This window comes from Colossoma macropomum, unplaced genomic scaffold, assembly GCF_904425465.1.
Source record: "Colossoma macropomum unplaced genomic scaffold, Colossoma_macropomum, whole genome shotgun sequence".
Lineage (NCBI taxonomy): Eukaryota > Metazoa > Chordata > Actinopteri > Characiformes > Serrasalmidae > Colossoma > Colossoma macropomum.
This window is the reverse complement of record NW_023494800.1, coordinates 19,075,795-19,097,407: the sequence shown is the minus strand read 5'-3', so window position 1 is coordinate 19,097,407 and position 21,613 is coordinate 19,075,795. Positions and strand designations below refer to the sequence as shown.

Below are 21,613 nucleotides of genomic sequence, written 5' to 3'. Positions count from 1 at the left end.
AAAGTAGACAATCCCAGGATGTGCTTAACAATCTTCTTTTGTTGTTGGTGGTGGTGGTGGTGTTTTTGTATTCCCATTTGTGGCAAAGGAAAATCAAGCAAGAATGACATTTCAAAAAAAGCTAGCCAAAAGAAAAAAAAAAGAAGAAAAAAATCACATTTGAACAATCACATTGTAAAATAGAGCACCTTATTATCACGTTTAAAGTAAATTAGATATCGGAAAGCCAAACAACTAGAATGACAACAGAGGCAATGCTCTGGTCATTCTCTGGGCAGCACGAGGCTGCCCCACAGCAGGACCAAACCAGCATGAGAGGGAGATCATAAGAGCGTTACCTGCAGCTGCAGTGGCCATCAGTGGAGCAGGTCCTGGGGCTGGGCCAGTGGACAGGACAGGGGTGGGACGCACATGAAGGACACACAAACAGCAGAGAATGAGAGGACACCGAACCAACGGCACAGGGAGGGAGGGAGAAAAGGGAAAGACAAGGCGAAAAGCAAAACAGGTGACTTTTTTTTTTTCTTAGGGGAGGGAATGAATCGAGCGTTAAAAAAAGGGGACAGAGCAGGAAAAGAAAAAGGAAAAGGAGGGAAGGGAGGGAGGGGTGGGCCCATACCTTGGCTCTTTAACATCAGGTGCGCCAGACCTTGAGGGAAAGAACAGAAAAAAGGAAGAAAAAGGAAAAAAGAGGGTCATAAAAAAGGCACGGGAGTAAAAAACAAAAGGCATTGTCACAACGTTTGACTGCAGTTTGTGACAGACATCCTGAGGCAAACATGGATGCCGAATCAAAAAACCAAAAAAAAAGAACTGAGGAGGGAGGTAAAGAAAACAAACACACACTTCATCAGGGGTAGAGGAGTAAGAAGAGGTGTGAGGAGGGGTGGGGGGAGAAGGAAAAAAAAGCATTTCAGTCGGCACAAGCACCCAAGGGCACTTGCACGCGTAAATGCTTTTTTTCCTAATGGAGCACATATTTAGTGTTTGGCAGACAGCATTCCTTCGTTCATACGTTTTATATGCTATAGCAGTGGCAACCATAAATATTGCATTTGAAAGCCACAGTCTCATAAAAGAAAAAAAGCAAAGAGAGATCAAAAAGTGGTAGGGGGAATGTCTCGTAAAAAGCAGAGATAAATCCCCCACCCCAGCCTACTTGATGCCTGGTGCAGGACACGCTGGGTAACCTGCCCAGACAAACTGGAGCTTCTCACCAACACACAAAAGCTTGGCAGTTGATTCAGTGCTGTAATAATGTCAGCTCCTTGGCAGCTACATAACCATCAATTACCCAGAAAAAAAAATAAATAAAAAAAGCGCAAGCCATTATCCAGCAGTTTGCATTCTGTAATCATCGTGCAGTTGTTGTTTCCTGGGATTAATGACACTGAGCAGGACAAAAGTACTCCATACAAAATGAACAACCAGAGGAATTGTAACACTAATCCATACATGGATGAACAATATTGAGGTCAATATTAAAAGAGGATCTGAATTCTCATGAGCAAAGAAAGTGATCCGAACCACCAAGGACATGCTTTTCAGTTAACAGCCATAGTCCAGCTTGTTATTGTTAATAACGATAGTAAACAAAGTAGAGGATTAACAACACAGAGTGACAGGAAGAACAGTCTGAACAGAACTGAAAGATTGATTTTTTTTACCTTGCTAGCTCATGTCCATGATTCGTCATAACACACATTACATCACATCCATAATCTTCCATCAAAATGTAATGCTTTTTGCCGAAACTCTAAAACGTCTTTTGGCTAAACGTCATCATGCACCAGCCGGTGGAGAAAAATAATGTGAATCAATAGTATAATGTTTCACCTCTCCTTCCTTCCATGCCCACCTATCATCAAGCACGATGCTCAGCTACCTCAGAGACCCTCCCTGATACCTCCCTGATACAGTGTTTCTGTCAGAAAAACAGTACTATTAAAACGTCACCCTTTGCTTTATTTAATTTCCAGTCCAAACATATTTGTTAAACATATTTAACAGAAAAATAAAACATCAACATTTTCAGTATTTAGTGTGTCCATCTATTTTTTTTAGGAGAGTTGCTTTCAGTTCTTCAAAGAAATCTGTAGGGATATTTCATATCTCCAAAGTTCAGTCTTAGAAGTTTGTTATATTTTCTGCTTCTCACAATCCCAGTACTGACAATTACAAATTTAGACGCATCAGTCTATAAAACCTTACTCTTCATCTCAGATGTCCAGTTCCAGTTTTCTGGCGCAATTTTTCTTCTTTGTTGTCTATTTCCTTTTCTCAGTAATGGCTTCCTGACAGCTCTATACTTAACACCGTGTTGTCTTCTCACAGTGGGAGGATGGACAGAAACAGCTGTGGATTTTTTCAGATCTGAAGCTTGATTTTCTCCTCTCTCTCAAAGATGAAAGATTTAAGTACTGATTGTCTCACTGTGATAATTTTGGTGGTCTACCAGGTCTCGCACAGTTGTCATTCCATTTCGAGTTCCATTTTCTCTTCTCTGCCATGCTGCCATGAGAAGCAATGGGGGTGTGGCCATGTAAAATGGCTCTCAGGATGCACCACACTCCCGGGTTAAAAAGGACAATTATTGTTGCTGTTGTTGCTGTTGTTGTTGTTGTTCTTAGAGTAATTGTGTTTATTAGAGTAATTGTGTCCGAGGAGGATGGGCTTAGAAGTCTAACTAGTGGTTAGAAGTGTCTACCCTCCATGTATGTTGTGTACTCCTGCATTACCCCTCTGCATGATTCATGTAGGAGTAGTGCTGGGCTGGGTATTTCTAGTCTTTTGAAGTGCCTCTTCAAGAAAGCATTTGCCCGTATGTGCAATGTTTTCTGGGTCTTAATAATACGACAACAAATCAAATGTTAAAATTGAGAAATTTTATTGTTTTTGAAAAACATATGCCCATTTTGAATTTAATGCCAACAAGTTGCACGAATACTGGCTTTTGAACAGTGCACTAATAACAAGCTGAGTAGCCTGGAGGACACAGTGCACATGATTTCCAAAAAGAATTTCAAATGTTGATTCGTCAGATGCAGCGACAAATTTTCATAGACAGTGTTTTTCAGAAGTGTTCTGAGCCCATGCAGTGATTTCCACTACAGAATCATGTTTGTTTTTAATGCAGTGCTGCCTGAGGGCCCAAAGATCATGGCCAGCAAATACTGATTTTTGGCCTTGTCCCTTGCATACAGAGATTTCTCCAGATTCTCTGAATCTTCTAATGTTATTATGTACCTTTGATGATAAAAAAGCAAAAGTTTTTTGCTATTTTTTGTTGTGAGACGTTATTCTTGAGTTGTTCCACTATTTGGTCATGAAGTCTTTCACAGAGTGAACTCCTCCTCATCTTTACCTTTGAAAGACTCAGCCTCTCTGGGATGCTCATTTTACCCAGTCATGTTACTGACCTGTTGTCAATAAACCACCAGGTGTTTTTTAAGCATTACACAACTTTACCAGCCTTCTGTTGCCCCCATCCCAACTTTTTTGGAACGTGTTGCTGGCATCAAAATTAAAATGGGCATATACTTTCAAAAAACAATAACATTTCTCAGTTCCAACATTTGATATGTTGTCTTGAAGCATTTTCAATGAAATATAGGGTTTAAATGATTTGTTGCATTTTGTTTTTATTTACATTTATCACAGCATCCCAACTTGGAACTTTTGGAAATGGGGTTGTATTAAATATAGATATTTTAAATGCATAAGAGAAAGAAATTGGCAGGGCAATTAAGTTGTGTTTGGGTAGCTGAATGTGTGAATGTTAGTGTCTGTTTGAAGGGCAACATAATGTCAGTGACTCCTTTGGGAACAGCTTTTGTTGGGAGGACACAGCTGTAACTCAGTTTTAAAATCGGAAGAGTTAAAGTGGCAGTAGATGCAGAAAAGTAAAGAATGAACAACTTAAATACTGATAAATTTGGAATTATGTTTAGCATCGGAGGCCTTTGTGTAATTTTGTGAAACTTATGTTTCCTGCTTTTTCGACACTAAAAAATGAATAAGTTGTACTTAATGGCCATTTTGATTGGAAACTGACTAAACAAAAGAGTTTGCACAGTACTGTATGTCATGGTATGGCCAGAAAATGTGATCGGGTTTCTGTTGTCTGTGAACACGGCACTCGAGTGCAAACTAGAGCTTACTGAACTCTAGACCTTCTGTTCCAGTAAAACTCACAAGCATAGATGACAAGCTGTTATCAGAACTCTGTAGCTACATTAGCTCATAAAAAAATAAGAAATTATGAAAAAAACCTCTTAACCTATATGTATTTCATCGACCTGTAAGTATTTTATAAATCAAATATGGGTTAACTGACCGCTGCTGCACCAAACAGCATCAGAAAACGTCTCTCATTATGGCACTGAAGTGTTTTATAAGACTGCAAGCTTTTCACTTTGGTGCCAATCTATGGTCATTACAAGTAAAAGGACAAAGATCACTGATACAGAAGGTGCGGTCTGAAAGGTTCCATTTCTGTATGCCCTTGTAGCAGCATAATGAGGCAGCTGAGGTTGAGAACATGGTCTAGCGCTTCGTCTACCTTCCACAGAACATGATTACCCGCAGTAATCATACGCAACCCAGATTACGTCTCATTAACCGAACTGTGTTTTTTCCCCATGGTGAGTCATAATGCATTTGAAACCATACTAAACTGAAAAGAAAATTATGTTCAGATCCCACCAGCACCTCCTCACGGCCACGAGGCTGAAAAAATGCCAGATTTAGAGTGACCAGCGTGGATATGAGCCCTCATTATCTATGCGTTTGATTTTACCAAAACAAGTAATTGTGATTACAGTGTAGGGTTGCTGCATTATTGTTTTCTCTCTGCAAAACGCTGGTTGAGATATTCATAAAAAAGAATAAATAACTGAGGTCCCATCAGCAGCAATGCCACTTTCATTCCATTGCAACTAAAGCTTGCTATTTGAGAGATAACCCAGCTGAAGAACAGATAATAGCGAAAGGTTGTAGTGTACCCAATTCCATTAAAATAACAAATGAATGTCTGTTGGAAGATTGAGAGCTAAAGGTGTTTTTAGAGATTAGCCCACAATTTTCACACTGAGGGTAAAAGGGATGTAACCAGTTGTATTCACAAACACTTAGTAAGCCTCGAATCAACACACTGACAACATATTCTGTACTGTTCTAACAAGACCATAATATTCAAAATAATGTCAAATCTTGAATATATAACAAAATAGACAGTACTGCGCAAAAGTCAAAGACCACCCTTCGTTTATTTAATTTTCAGTTATGGCCATTAAGTTATTCTTTAGTGTCACGAAAATAAGTAGAACATTTCAGGAAAGCCTCAATAACTAAATATAATATCATTTTTCAGTATTTATCGTGTCCACTCTTCGCCTTTATTACAGCTTCTGTTCTTTTTGGGAGACTTGCTTTCAGTTTTTCTAAGAAATCTGCAGGGATGTTTTTTCCACACCTCCAAAGTTCAGTCACAGATGCTGGTTGCATTTTCTGCTTCTCAGAGTGCAAGTAATCCTAAACACATTCACTGATGTTGAGGTCTGGACTCCGGCAGCTTCTTTGTTTGATTTGCAATTTTCTTCTATTTTGTCTGTTTCCTTTTCTCAGTAACAGATTCTTCACACCTACACATCCTTTCAGACTCATAGCTTTGAGTTGTCCTCTCACAGTGGAAGGATGGACAGAAACAGGATTTTCTTTTCAGATCTGAAGCAAGAGTGGAGTTTGAGTTTCTCATATCTCTACAAGATAAAAGCCGACAGTGAGAGTTTTGGTGGTCCACCAGGTCTTCCACAGTTCCATTTTCTCTTTATCTTTGTAACTCCAGGTTTGGAAACTCCTGTTTTCCCCTTCCATATGCACATGGATTATGTTATATCTAATCTTCTCAGAACTGTCTCCTGAAAAATGAATAACATGTACTTAATGGGCTGGACCTTAAATAAATACAGGGTGATTACTGATGTTTGCATAGTACAGAATAAGATTTAGCCCATGTAGGCAGTACAATTTCAGGAAACTAACCTTCTGCGAGATCATGTGTTAAATTCAGCAAGGTCGCACTGAAGTTTTGATCCAGCTGAAACATCCTGTCTATGGTTAGTGTTATTTTTTTTTATTTTTAATGCTATAAGTACTGGAGGGCATTTTGGTACATCATTTATGGGATTCTCACACTTTCAAAGATGTTAAAAGGAGTTACTTTACTTATGTATGATTCTATATTCAGAGGTGTCTCTTATGCATTTGTTTAAAGAGTCTGATTCCCCCCTCCTTTCTAAAACTGTGCTCTACCCAATTTCGAGTTCTCCCTCAAAATTCAAGCAAACAGAGCCCAAAACTGATGCTCCAAAGATCACATCTGCAAAACTTCACATTATATCTGTTTTGGTTAACAGTTTACAGCACAGCAGTCCCTCAAATCCCAAGCAATGAACACAAAATGACTTAGATCCAGCAACATAATGGAGTAACACAACAAATGAATTGCATCGAGAGACAGCCAGGGAACATATGATCACTAGAGAATTAAAAAGCAACACTCCTTGTTAACAAATATTTAAACAATGGCTAGCATAGCGGAAAAGGTTGTGGAGCTGCTCTACTGTGAAATGGAGGCATTTACCCTGCTATGTTTACAACCATATTTCTTGCTCAACAGCCTTAACTAAAAGGAACAAGCACACAGCCAGAAATAATCATTAAATATTAATTGAATCCAGTCTCATACTTCAACTCTGTTTTAATAGCACCCTGCGTTCCATTAAAGAATTCAACATTAGCTGCCTTTCATTCACGGCCACTGACCAGCCACTTTGGTCTTAGCTATTGATCTACTGAGTAGCCTGAATGTATTAAAAGGCCCATATCATGGGAAACTGTATTTTTCTTGCTTTCTTGAATGTGAGTTTGATGTAGTATGTATATGGTAAGGTTTCAAAACATTATCAGTCACTCCCCAGTCCATAGAGTCCAACTAGGCAACAAAACAGTTTGTTTTCAAGGAGCTTTTTTGGTGATACAGAAAATAACTAATTTTCTCAGCTTATCGATGTAAGGAATGTTTTAGCCTAGACTGAATGAGCCACAACACATGCCAGACAATCAGAAGAGGGGTCATTTACATACAGTGGAGTTCAAAAGTCTGAGATCACATTGAAAACATTGTCTTTCTTCTTAAATCAGGACTTAACAGAAAGTTTCAGAATTCTAAACAAGCAAAAGTTATGAAGAAGAAACTGCATGATTTCTAGGTCACTATTCGATTTGAGGAACATTTGTGAAATTCACCAGGTTAAGGTCTTTGTACAAAAATTTTTTTAGTCTTATTTATTTTATTGAAACATGTTCAGACGACTCTCAGGTGGATTTGATCTACTAATCAGCGGCTTTTGCACAAACTCATAGAATCCATGTCAGCTTGCATGCACGTTGTCATTAAAGCGAAGGTGGGACAATCAAATACTAAGAAATTATGATATTCATGCAAACATTTCAAAGATTCTACGTTCAAAGATTCACTTAAATTGTTATTCTGAAATTATCATTTGTAATAAATTTGGATTCTGAATTTAATTAGAAAGAAATTACAAATAGAGGCATTCTCACCAATTGTCTATTAATCCTACCTATTTGCTTGACCCAGACACCTGGCATCCTTTCTTTACTGCAGGTTCATTAATATTGGGCTCAGTTTCTGAGCTGCTGATCTGACATTGAGTGTTTATATTGGCTGAAATGCAGCTGAAATGCATTTTGGTGATTTGATGATTGATGCGGAATTCCACAGAATTGTGTAGAATTGAGGTGTAACCGCTGTCCCATAGACTGTTGTTGGGGTAGCGGAGTCGGAGCACATTATGTTGCAGTGCATGCTGGTGACTGTAGTGCAGCGCATTATGAAACGGACTAATATTAATAGAAAATTAAAATGTGGCGGGCCTGCCACACAATCCTATCTGGCCCATGGGCCTTGTGTTTGATACATGGGTCTTAGTGTACATCAGTCTAGTCTTAAAAACACAGCAAATAAAACAGCCTGATTAATTCTAATGGATAAAGAAGTTGGATAATATTTGTGGGAAACTGAATTAAGATGTTAAAACTGGACTTTGTGAAAAACTATAAATCTGAAAAATGTAAGATATGGACCCCTTTAAGCTAATTAAGCTAGAAACAATTAAAGCACAAGTTACAGCTTATCCAGAAAAGCCTTGATCCAGTCTGATCTGTGAGCTGCAGTATTAAAAGAGCCAGACTGACTGAGCAGCTACTGTGGAAGAGAGGAGAAATATTAGCCTGGAGGTGTGGGTATCTTTTTAAAGAGGCATATGCAGCATGTAAACATTTATTTTGTGTGAATGCAAATGCGCGGTGTCGTTCGCAGAGTGCAGGCTGACGTGCAGTGGACGTCTGCATTGAAATGCTGCGGCCCAACAGGGTTGGCATAGCAACAGGCTCCTGTGTCTCCCTTAGTATGACGTTGCCCAAAGCACCCCCCTCCTCCTCTTCCTCTCACTCGCTCCACTCCCTCCTCTCTGTCTCTCACATACTCCAGTTCTCTCTTTTCCATTGTTCCAAATATGATGGCCATTCACCTCACCATCACACACGAAGAACAAATTCAGCACTGCCATTACTTTGGATGAAAAATATATCCTATTTTAGAATTTTAATCTGCTCACATAAAGCAATCCAATAAAACAGTGATAAACACTTGCCTTATAAAACGTCTCTTGGTAGGGCATGATATTGTTTACCCACACCCTCCTTCGACCAGTTATTGAATTCAGAGCCGGAATGAAGCAGAATTGAGCAACATAAAACATTAAATGCGGGGTAATAAAAATAGCTTATTGAGAAAAACATGTTTTTATTACAAGAGATGTTTACTTCATAAACTGAATATGGACAAAATAATTGCATTCCTTTAATAAAGGAATAATAATTTACATGTGACTTGTCACCACAGTAACAAAGGAAAACCTTCCATAGCGAAGTGCAATGCTGGCTTGCAGTACAGGAGTAAACAAATAAAAAATCGAATTCATATTACTCCTGTTTACCACTCATCCAAGAAAAAACACAAAGCATGTTCGATCATTCTGTCCTCATGTTAATCGATACCTTATTAATTATTAAACATGGACAGAAAACAACAAATTTGAACAAACAATCAAATAACAAGCTCCTTAAAATACCTGCCAATGAATATTTTATCCATTAAACAAAAACCTTCAAAATCTTTACATACTGAACATGTGATATGTCTCAGCATCGACACAAAAACTGGACAGCTTTTTCAGTGCTCACATGAACACTTAAGGGACATGCTGTGCAATCAACCAAATCCAGGATAACCAGTCTACCGACTTCATATATCACCCATGCTGTGCTCATGGCACACACTGCAGAGCCAAAATCGTTGGTCCGTCTACTGCATATCATCACGGCGATCTGCTCTGATTAGCTCCTGCACAGGGTTGGATATGAAACGTGTGAATATGCTGAGAAGGGATTTGCGTGGCCCGTTTTAAAGCCCCTCTCTGGAACTCTTGAAGGAGAGCCTCCAGCAGGGGGATTATGCCAAGGTCACGGAGGCTCAGAGAGGATTGGCCGCCGCCGTGCCAGCTGTACCCTCTCTTTTTGACTTCGCCCTGTGCTGAGACTGGCACATGCTGCTCTGGCAGGGAGCTGACTGGGTTCAAACCTGTCTCACACTGCCCAGCACCAAAACTAGAGCTGTGGAAATATCTGCCACTCGCACACAGAGAGCAGCAGCCTGCGCACTCTTCTGTCCTGAATGTTTTATTTGTTAAATTTATTTATTTTATTTTTTTTTTAGAAAACAACAGGCAAAACACAATAACACTGTTGCTTATTTGCTCCCTACCCAGCACTCGTTGACGGTAATGATATGAAATACATATGCTAGTGGGTAGCCTTACCTCGCTAGCTCGCATTGTTTATGTCATAAAATTGTGACACAAATCAGGGGAAATAAAAACAAATTAGCTTATTGTCTATTTCATGAAAACATAGTGGTCGATTACGACCCCAAATTATTAATATATAATTACTAGGCCTGTCAAACAGTTAAATTAATTAATCATGATTAATCACATTACTTTTTACTTTTCACATTTATCAATTTAAAAAGTTGTGTATTTTATTTTGGCCATATAGGTGGGCAAAAAAAGCATTACCAGAATGTATTTCCTACAATAATTCAGGAATACAGGGTGAAAATTAAAATAGTTGTAACATAGTTTCCTATTTTCATCACAGACGCCCAGTGAGAGCAACAATGGCTGCATATTTTAACTCCTCCATGACTGTAACTGCTCTCATACCACTACTTTACTTGTTATTTTGAGGAAAACTGTAGCTGTATATTTTGTTACTGCTGTTTGTTGATTTATCCATAGTTCTCCAACAAATACTACATATCATAGCCGGCCAAAGGCGTCCAGAGCTAACATTACTGATATTACTGATTTTGTTGAAAACAGTCATGTGTTTTACTTATAAATGATATCTCAGGCTTGACGTACTTTGGTGATAAACAAATACTCAGCAGGGCATTAGCTGGAAATAACTTCACCATTTGACAAGAGAGGGTTACAGTCATGGGGTCATAGCAACAGTGTATAAGCAGCTGGGCTTCAGGCTGGTTGGATGATTTCCAGGGTCAAACTAAGAAAATGTGGTATCGATGTAAAACAAACCTGGCATTAATAATTTATTGTGATACTGTTGGTGGACTATCGAGAAGTGACACTGAGGTAAAAAAAAACGCATCTACCATGTCAGTGTCACTGCTGTGTGAAGAATAGTCCGCTACACATATAGTGTCTGATCAGTGGTTGTCCTTTTCCATTGGTGGACGGGGTAGAAGCTGCAAAGCAACTACTTGACTACAGTCAGTAACTGTAAACCTACAAAGTGCACCTATACATTAAGTGTACCTGATAAAATGGCCAATGAACGCAGGTACAAAATAGATGTACCTAATAACTCAGTACATTAGTAAAGCTACCAAATTAATGAGTCTAGATTTCAAGAGGGGTTAAGCAGCAGTGACAGGAAAGCTTTTCCTCCAAGGAGGGATCTGGAAGTATGATAAGGGTGCTGGCAGCCTGTAGCTGAGATCATGCATAAGAATGCAACATGCTAAAAGGGGCATTTCCATTACTGAAAAGCAAGTATGCAGTCTGCCTGTATAACCATCAGCATTTTAAGTGACTCAGATGTGACATGGCATGTCATTATTTGTAGATTTGGGCATTTGTGTCTCATTGTCAGGATGGAATCTTCAGGTGGCTTTTGCTGCACTGTGACTTGCCAACCATTACAGAAGCTCATTCCTGTTCTCGAAGCCAGGACACAGACATGGCTTCAGCATCTTCTGATGCACTCCACACGCCTCCAAATCAATTTCGCCTATCTGTTCGGGCTGTGATGCTTCTACGCCTTCATCCAAGCTTGGACAACACAATCCACCTATTTCAAAAGCCTGGCAAGATTTTGACTGTATATTACACATTTTTAGCTGCAATGTGCTTTTTGATTCTGGGGCCAAAATTCAATTTAGTGTTTGAAAATTTGTGTCAGGGACGCAGGAAGGTGTTTTGAGTTGGGGGTGCTGAAATTATAAGCAGCATATACGTGACATGAATGATGACATCATGCAAATTATTTCCTTTTTCCCACATGAAATTTCTTTGGTAATTTATATCAAAGTGAATGTGTCATATTGTGCTATAATGAGGAGAGAGGTGACAATATACACACACAACTGACACATCAGACTGCTGATGCATGTCCTCTCTGTGCTCTTATTCTTTAGGCAACTTTATGCAAATGAGCAGAGCGGCAACCAATCAGATTGTTGACATGTGGTGCAGAAATGATTGGGTCACCTCCACAGTCACATTTAAAAATGTGAGGCGCACTGAGCGAGAGATATAATGGTCCATAAAAAAACTCATTATATCAGATGATTTTTTTAAAGTTTAAAAAATTTAAAAAAGCTGTTTTGGGGTTCAGAACCTGGCTCTATCTCTGCACACACTTTCTCTCTTTAAATGTCAACCTGCGTGTGTTTTAGTGATGGGCCCCAGAGCGGCCTTTTCACTGTAATGAAAATACAGAATTAACTTAAACCGTGCACGGCTACTACAAAATTTAAAAACATAAATAAAAATAGCAAAATACACATTTTTCAATGCTGCATCAAAATCATTACAAACTGTCTATGCAGCCTTGGAGTGTGTATAGTGGGGAATACTAAAGCTTTACTACTTTCTCAAATGTCAGATTACATTGTAGTGAGGCTAAAGGGTTGGAAGTATGGTTGCTGCTGAGCCTTGCCTGCAATGAGTGTCATCTTTGTTTTCATGCATTCTGCAGCGAAGAGGAAGCACTGACACTGCGTGAATACTTTAATCCAATAAAAGCTCAAACGCTTTCTCTTTGTGCCGCATCTTCGCCCGACGCTAGCCGTTTGATGTTGCCATGGTCCGAGCACTCTGGCTCATCACAGGGGAAGCGGCGCAATGATTAAAGAGAAGGGCTGAAAGCAGACGTTTGCAACGAAGGCCGCAGACGTCCTCTGGTGTGTGTGTCCTCTCTGATAACCCCCCTCCGCTCGGAGCGCCAGGCAGAGTCAACATGCTACATGGCCGTGATCACAGGCCTACAATAGTCAGACTGGGAGGAGCTCTCCCTCCACACACCAGCGAGCGTGAGAGGCCTGCCAGAGTGACAGCAGTATGTTCAAGTCTTACATGTTTGACATACGCTGTTCAGTAGAACCAATGTAGAAGTAAAGGCTTCCAATCAGCTGCAATTTGAAATAATATGCCAATAAAGGTTAAAAGAATACTTTGGTGAAAAATCTAATTCACACAAATTTCCTCGTTTGGTTTCCAAAGATTGCATTTTTAGTATTGTAGTGGAGCAATAAAGCTAATGTAGCTAACACATAAAGAAAGCTTATACATTACCGTTAGCACTGTGCGAACAACAGGCCTAAATCGTTACACATTTACCTAAAATCATGTCAAGTTATTACATTTCAAACAGCTTTGCTTATGCCTTCTGATACAGTATGACATACTGTTATCTATAAAAACATACATCATTTCTGCCAAAATTCTGATGCTTCTACATTTTTTATCTCCATATTTATGTTAACATATTTTGGACACTAAACGTGATCTGGAGGTATGATAAAGGTGCTGGCAGCCTGTAGCAGAGAGCAACGATCATGCATAAGAATGAAGCATGCTAAATGGAACATCTCCACTACTGAAAGACATGTATTCAGTCTGCCTGTCTAGCCATTAGCATTTTAAGTGACTTAGGCATGACATGGCACGTCACTACGTTTTGAAAGAGCAACTACATTTGGGGTAAGAGGAAAAATGTGTAAAATTTGGGTATTAATATCAAAACACAGCTTTATTTAGTTTTACACATAAATTACAAGGCTAATGTAGCTAACAAGTAATGGATGTCTTTGTCACCCCAAAACAATTTGGGTAAAATAGGCTTTAATTGTATTACTCTCATAGCTCCACGCAAAACTAAAGAAGCAAACTTTCTGTGCACCAAACATGTATTCAGGCATCAAACATGCCAGCCAACATTTTTTGTTTTGTGGTGAATCATTACTTAAAGAACTGATGATCTATATGTCTGCAAAGTTAAACTCCTAAAAAGTGAAAGAACTCTGAAGTCTCTGAAGTGTAGCAAGCTGTGTTATATATTATATATACACTATATTGCCAAAAGTATTCGCTCGTCTGCTTTTACACGCATATGAACTTGAGTGACATCCCATGCTTAATCCATAGGGTTCAATATGATGTCGGCCCACCCTTTGCAGCTATAACAGCTTCAACTCTTCTGGGAAGGCTTTCCACAAGGTTTAGGAGTGTGTTTATGGGAATTTTTGACCATTCTTCCAGAAGCGCATTTGTGAGGTCAGACACTAATGTTGGACGAGAAGGCCTGGCTTGCATTCTCCGCTCTAATTCATCCCAAAGGTGTTCTATCGTTGAGGTCAGGACTCTGTGCAGGCCAGTCAAATTCTTCCACACCAAACTCGCTCATCCATGTCTTTATGGACCTTGCCTTGTGCACTGGTGCGCAGTCACGTTGGAACAGGAAGGGGCCATCCTCAAACTGTTCCCACAAAGTTGGGAGCATGAAATTGTCCAAAATCTTTTGGTCTGCTGAAGCATTAAGAGTTCCTTTCACTGGAACTACGGGGCCGAGCCCAACTCCTGAAAAACATCCCCACACCAAATTCCCCCATCACCAAACTTTACACTTGGCACAATGCAGTCAGACAGGTACCGTTCACCTGGCAACCACCAAACCCAGACTCATCCATCGGACTGGCAGATGGAGAAGCGTGATTCGTCACTCCAGAGAACACGTCTCCAAAGTTGACGACTTCTGCGCACTATGCGCCTCAGCATCTGCTGACCCCGCTCTGTCATTTTACGTGGCTGACCACTTCGTGGCTGAGTTGCTGTCGTTCCCAATCGCTTCCACTTTGTTATAATACCACTGACAGTTGGCTGTGGAATATTTAGTAGCGAGTAAATTTTACGACTGGACTTGTTGCACAGGTGGCATCCTATCACAGTACCACGCTGGAATTCACTGAGCTCCTGAGAGCGACCCATTCTTTCACAAATGTTTGTAGAAGCAGTCTGCATGCCTAAGTACTTGGTTTTATACACCTGTGACCATGGAAGTGATTGGAACACCTGAATTCAATGATTTGTATGGGTGTGGCAATATAGTGTAAGTTCATGCAAATTACATTGTGTCAAGGATTCAATTAAATGTTTTTCCATGACTCCTATTTCAGGACAAGGTTTAAAAAAGAGCCATGCCATTTTTTGCCAATTGTCCAGCAGGTTGGTATATGTGTACTAAATTAATGGAGATCTTTTGACTAGGTGCCTCTTGGTGTCACTTCTAGTTAGTTTATTGGTCGCTGTAGATATTTCTAATTCAGCACAAAGAAAAATAATTTGTCAATAAATGTTGCATTATGGTATATATGATCATTTATAAATGAGAATTTAGCATGAGCACTGCTAGTTTACTGCTGAGCTGCACATACTGTGTGAGCTCCACTGATTTTATAAGACTGGAGGGTATGACGGACAAAACTAAGAGAAAGACTCTTCTTTTCTCTGGAGCTAATATTCAAAGTAGTGTTTACTGCAAAGAGAATGTTTTTTTTGGGGGGGGGGTATTACGATGCAGTTATCATTCTCCAAGTTTTATAGTCAAGCAGCTTGCCAGCTAAATAAGAATGTCCTATTATAAATATGACTACCGGATTGCATTCAAATATTTCACAACACACTGTCCTTCTCAAGGACATCAGCTCAATACTAGAAAAAATGAAAAAAAGGTACTATTGACATCAGAAAAGAACAACAATTATCATAGACAGGTTTGATTATCCAGACAGGAGCAGATAACTCTGTCTTATTAAACTGATATCCACCAAAAGTCACACATCAAAAGAGAGCAACTTAAAGCTACAACAAAAGAGAGATATCACCGAACACTGTGGTGCAGTTTTCTGTAGTATATGTCCTGATCAAGAGGTTTCTTTTACCTCTGATCTAAATACAAATGCTTTAATATTGAGGACTGGTCGACAGTGAGTACAATTTGATATTTATATTTCCACAGATAACATGGCCACACAGTGCACATTCAAGCACATTAGTAAAACCAATCCAATTTAGGTAAAACATGCTTGGCTGCCAAATACTTTGAACTGCTAAAATACAACCACATCACACAATGTGACACTTCGAACTGATATGTTTTGCTTTTTGCATCACTTTCTTTTCTGAAAATGATCATTTTATGGTTTCTTAAATATTTTATTTAAGCATTTTGTGTCTCTCTTACAATAATAAAGTACTCCTTTTCTCTCAAGAGTGTAATAGGTGAGCTCCTACATTTTACATGCGGTTAGTTTAAGCATGGTTTGACAAAAGGCAGCTAGCTTAACCATATTCAACATAAATGCATTGCAGATATTACATGTGGCAGTTTTCACTTTTCATTTTAAAGTATTTCCACATTGTAGACAAACCACTTGTTAGCTTCTAAAAATGTGCCTCACTGCACAAGTTGTGGGTAATGCCCATTTATGTCACTTCTATGACATTGCAGTGGGGTAAAACAGCCTAAAGAGACCATATTCGACATTTTTCTTCTACTTTTCTTCTGTTCCCTGAGGTCCACATTTGTCAGGTTTTATGTACAAAAAAACAGGATTCATTTTCAAAAGACATTTACTAGTCTCTCTTTGTTCTACAGGATTAAACAGGATGTTTTTGTTATGGTGCCTTTAAGACTGATGTACTGTATGTAAATGAGGTCTATTTTGAATGGCTGTCTTGTATTGTGGCTCATTCAAAAAGCAGTCTGGGCTGAAAAACTCCTTCCAACTTCAACATAAATGGGCAGAGCTCTAAAGGCCAAACAGGTGTATTTTTGTAAATGTGTGCCATCACACCCACAATTAATTCAAAATGGGGGGCTTCTGGAGCTTGGTTTCTATATATGCCCTGTTTTAAATAAAATCTAAAGAGCACATTCCAAAATTTGGATAGTGTTTACAAACTAAATCAAACTCTTTGTTTGAAAAAATGAGTAAATTTGAGTTTCCCATGATCTATGTCCTTTACAAAAGGATGGGAATTGGATCAGGCATAACATATCCAATACCAATCCATTAAAATATGTGTTGATTGACTCCGGTAAAGAGCTTTCAGACGGACCATCCCTAATTGCGAAAATGATTAATAAACAGTATACTGTGCAGCTGTAAAACACAGCACTGGGGGAAAGGCATCACTTTTACTTGGGCTCTGCTCCAGCATTACCATGGTTGTGCCTGTGAGCTGTTGAGTGTCAAGCCATCGCCTGGTGGGATTCATCTCATCCACTGCTTCCACCCTATCTGAAAGGCCCAACTTATCTTCTCTACGAGCTGTGGTTGGCGGAGCGGCTTTGCATGGCCACCGCCAGCTGCCTTAATCCGGGTTTCAGATACACTTACTCAGTCTCATTCTCTCTCTCTCTCATTCTCTCACAGAGCCGCAGGGCTGGAGCCAGAGGCCAGCAGCCCAACAAACTGGAGCCCAAGCACTCTCCTGCATTCTGAGACTAAGCTCCTCTTCAGTGTATAGCCACGTGAGCAGCAGGCTTGTTTACACACAGCTGGTGCTGTACATACCTGAGCCATATGGGAGTCAATCACTCACACACCTCAAACACCTCCCCATATGGCCTTTGTCTCATCCACGTTTGCCATTTTCAGTTCAGCTAAGCTCAGCCAGAAGAACTGCAGTCCAAACTGACAATGCCTTTAAAATAAATGGAGCAATGACGCTATAAAAAGCAGTGCATCAGGTCAGCCCCACTAGCTTAGCTCTAAAGACAAAGAAAACATTGGCCTTACCTTCAGACACTTGCTGGACAGCTGTACGATGGCCAAGGGAAAAAAGAGAAAAACACATCAGTCAACAAGCACATATTGATATTTATGATTCAGTGTCTACAGCTGTTGAAGGTTAAAGCTGAGCACAACGGAAAAATAAAGATGACTTAGCATGCATTAGCAATTAATCAAATTTGCAGTCATATGCAAAATTTGAGCACCCCTGGTGAAAATAAGTTAATAGATCCACTACAGAGAACAAACTCCTGCATGTTTTAACACACAATCATTGTTTATTTGCTGAATTGAACATATTGGGAGAGTGTGGCATGTGCAGAAGTTATGGCATGTTTTATATTTTATGTTCTATTTTTATAAGTTATCAAATAAATAGAAAACACACACTAAAATTTGCATTAAAATGCCATATTTGAGTTTCTTCCATATTGAGGATATGTTCATTTATTTTCACTTAGAAAATCAACAAAACATGTAATTTTACTGGAGGTGTTCAAATTTTTGCATATGACATTGCATGTGTCAAAGGACCTATATTTTTTCCATGAGGTCCACTTATGATTAGCCTGTGGGTGTGGGTTTATGTACCAAAAACAGTAATGCAATATTTATTTTTGCATTAATTTTACATTCTAATACATCTTCCAACCTCTCATTATCACTTAAATTAAATAAGCCTCATTACTGTGTCTTTAAAACTGATATATGTAAATAACATCGGTTCTGACTGGCAGCCCCATGTTGTGTCACATTCAAAAAGTAGTTCAGGTTGAAATATTTCTTATAACTGTAGCATAATGGGCAAGCTTCATTATAGGCTAAATAGACATATATATGAATTCAGTTTTCCATGATATGGGTCCTTTAATTGTCATTGTCTAGCATGGGCCCCAGACATTAGCTTGTTATACAGAGATCCAAAAACTGCTGAAATTCACACCATGTAATTATCATGAGAAATATCAATGGTTGTTTACTAGTTTGCTAATCATGCAGACGAATGGAGACTTCTCATCACTTCTGGTGAACTAATCACAGGTTTCCAGAATTCCTAATGACTTTGAAAAGTAAGCATGGTAGTTTAAATGTCACTCATTTCCAAAAGTTAAAGGCTGATAGATATGTGGTGGGTCATTTGACCAAAAAGCTCAGATGATTCCATCTAACTAATACACTGAAAAAAAAAAACAAAAATGCAGTTTACTTTACTTTGCATTTAGAAGAAAAAGCGTTCAGCAACATTCACTGCATGTGTCACTAAAGTTATTGGCCAGGACTTCAAAAGTACAAGAAAACAGCAAAGTTAGTCCAGAAAGCTTGGCATATCTTTGGGGACAGCGGAACCAAAACACCATGACTAGTCCAAGTGTAAGTACTTGGTAACACTTAAGTTGAGTGTTTTTTTGCAAAACTTTAAAAAGCTCATAATTGCCTCTCTGAAAAGACCCACTGTAGTGCAAAGGCAAAAATATGACGTTGCGATAAAAATTCATGCGCCACTCGTTTATTGTTTGAGTCATAAATCAAGCCATATACTGAAATGGTTTTTTCATTATATTGAGTTTAGAGGCTCATTTATAGCAGACGATTAGGATTATAGGAGCTCATAATGAAGACTGTTCTTTGAAGGTTACAGTCACAGGCTTAGAGATGCTATGATTAAAGCTATAAATATGGCAGGCTAAGACAAAGGTGCACTGCCGCATACATTAAGGTGCATCAAACAGTTTAATCAAGTACAGCAGGGAATGTGGTGTCTAAATGTTGGGATTTTTTTGGCCTGCCATTAAAGACTCATGACTCTGCTGGCAGTAAAAGCTGTTCTAGACATCATCACTAGCAAATGGCAGCCAGGTGTGCCTCCACAAATGCAATGCGGCCTGACTCCCACATCTCGTTCAGTGAACGTTCCCTTAGAGCTGCTTATTAAATGGCAGAAACATAGCCATTGTAAGACCAACTCATGCAGTCGCTCAGCCTAGCCAGGCTTGAAAAGCTCTTCATTGTAAAATAACAGGAACTGGAGAAGAAGCCAGAAGAATCAAGAGTTTGTGATAAGACTGTGTGTGTTTGAGAGCAAGAGAGAGGTGTGTGTGTGTGAGCATGTTGGGGTGGTGTTAATGGTATCATGGTGGTGTGAGTCAGATCAGTGTTGCTTGTTTGTGGCTGCGATGCCATTGTGATAATGAGAGGAAAGTGGCTGTGAGGAGGATCTTACAGCTCAGCTCTTAAGGCCGGAGGGCAGCTGGGAAAACATTAAAACACTAATGAGCAAAAATGGACAAACTCAAGCTCCTCAACCACCCAGCACAGGTGGATGCACTTACACAGCTGCCCTACAGCCAATTAAAGATCAGTCTACACAAACATTATGTCACTATCTCTCATGCACTCTTAAAAATAAGGTTTCATAAAAGGCTCTTTGCTTGGTTGTACAGGTCTATAAAAAAACTTTAATTGGTATAGAATAGGGCTGCAACAAATATTCAATAATATTCAATTAATATTAATTTAATAATTATTTATTTGAAAATGGAAAAGCCTTCCATGAGACTTTTGTTCATCTAAATACTAGCTTATCACCAGTAGCACACAGATGCCAGCTTTGCACACTGGAATCACTGTAGATTGTGATCTGGCACAGCTTGTGAGACTCTCGCAATTTTAGGCGACAGTATCAGTTTTAACTCCAGGTGCATTCCCAATAAGCTTACTACTACTCTAGATAGTTTTTTTGTCAGATGCCCAAAACTTTTTTACTCTTGCACTACATATGCTTCAATATTCTCTCTCTCTCTTTGTTCAGGGCTGTCAGATCGAGCAGGGTCCTTGGTTTAATACAACTAGCCATGAAAATAAATATTTACCAGTGATGTTTTTTTCATTACCTTGTAGTATTCTGTTTAAGGTCAAAAAAAAATAAAAAAATTAATAAATGCAATCCAGCAAAAAAGTTATTAGTGATTAGTTAATTAGTAATTATAATATTGCAATAAAAAAATGATGGGTAATATTAAAAAACAACTACAACAAGACTACTATCACTACTACTATTACTACTACTACTAATAGTAATAATAATAAAATCAGCAATAAGAATACATTTTTCCCCACTGAGTTATTCAAATGAAACATGTCTTGAGGTTTACTTATTTTTATAAAATATTTGAATAGTCAAGATAATATTGATAATATAAAAATGAAAATATTAAATAGTTGCAGTCTTGGTATACAGCCCTTACATTATGTGGCAGTTCTTTAAACTTCAAAACGATTTTCACATTCGCACATCTTTTTTACAAAAAATTGCTCTTTAAAGAATCATTCATTGAAAGGTGCTTTAGAGAACTGGAGATGGTGTATCAGTATTGCTGGTATCCGTATCGGGCCAATATCTGCAGAAAATGCTGGATCAGATATCAGGGGGAAAAAACAATGACTCTAATCCAATCCTGTAACAAGTCCAGTCTGAAGTAGCATGGGTTCACATAGTGTTATGTGATGTTGTTAGTGATGTGTTTCTTCCTGTGGGGTTGTAGTGTTTGAGTAGTTTGAACATGATAGGCTACTTTTAGATGCTCATCTTAAGTGAACTGCTTCAATTAAAAACAGCCCATTTTAAAGCACAGTACTTTTTTAAGAAAAAATATTGGATCTGTACTAGACAATATTCAAGTTTCAGTATTGGAATAGTAAAAGGAAAATAATAAAGTGGTGTCACTTAAAAATACCCTTTTTGGCACCTTTATGTTTGGTAAATGTTGTTATGGTGGTAATCCCCATCATGAAGCCTGAGGCATATCAGTATGTATGAGAATTATTAGCTGAACGTGCTGATCTAGGATCAGACTGCCTGTCTATGCTATTCAGGCTCTAGTGATCTAAAGGCCTCACGTCTACTCTGAAATACCAACACAAGTGCTGGCTGTTATATCAAATATACCATTATACCAGTCACACAACAATACTGATTTATAGTTTTAACAGTATTGATAGATAACACAACTTAACTGCAGTGCATGTCATTTCCTGAGTGTTTCAGACTGTTTTGAAAGAACAGTTCAAAACTAAAACATGCAAAAC

The 21,613-nt window shown here is 38.8% G+C and overlaps 1 protein-coding gene across 1 annotated transcript in view; it reads right to left on the bottom strand.

The window, feature by feature from the left end:
* The window catches only part of nrxn2a (neurexin 2a), a 340,805-nt gene that overhangs the window by 307,427 nt on the left and 11,765 nt on the right, over positions 1 to 21,613 (bottom strand). The window contains exons 2-4 of the mRNA XM_036588000.1: positions 17,534 to 17,554; positions 620 to 649; positions 339 to 377 (exon numbers count right to left, since the gene is read on the bottom strand). Coding sequence (XP_036443893.1) covers positions 339 to 377; positions 620 to 649; positions 17,534 to 17,554 — 90 coding nt within the window. The remainder of the gene's footprint in view (positions 1 to 338; positions 378 to 619; positions 650 to 17,533; positions 17,555 to 21,613) is intronic.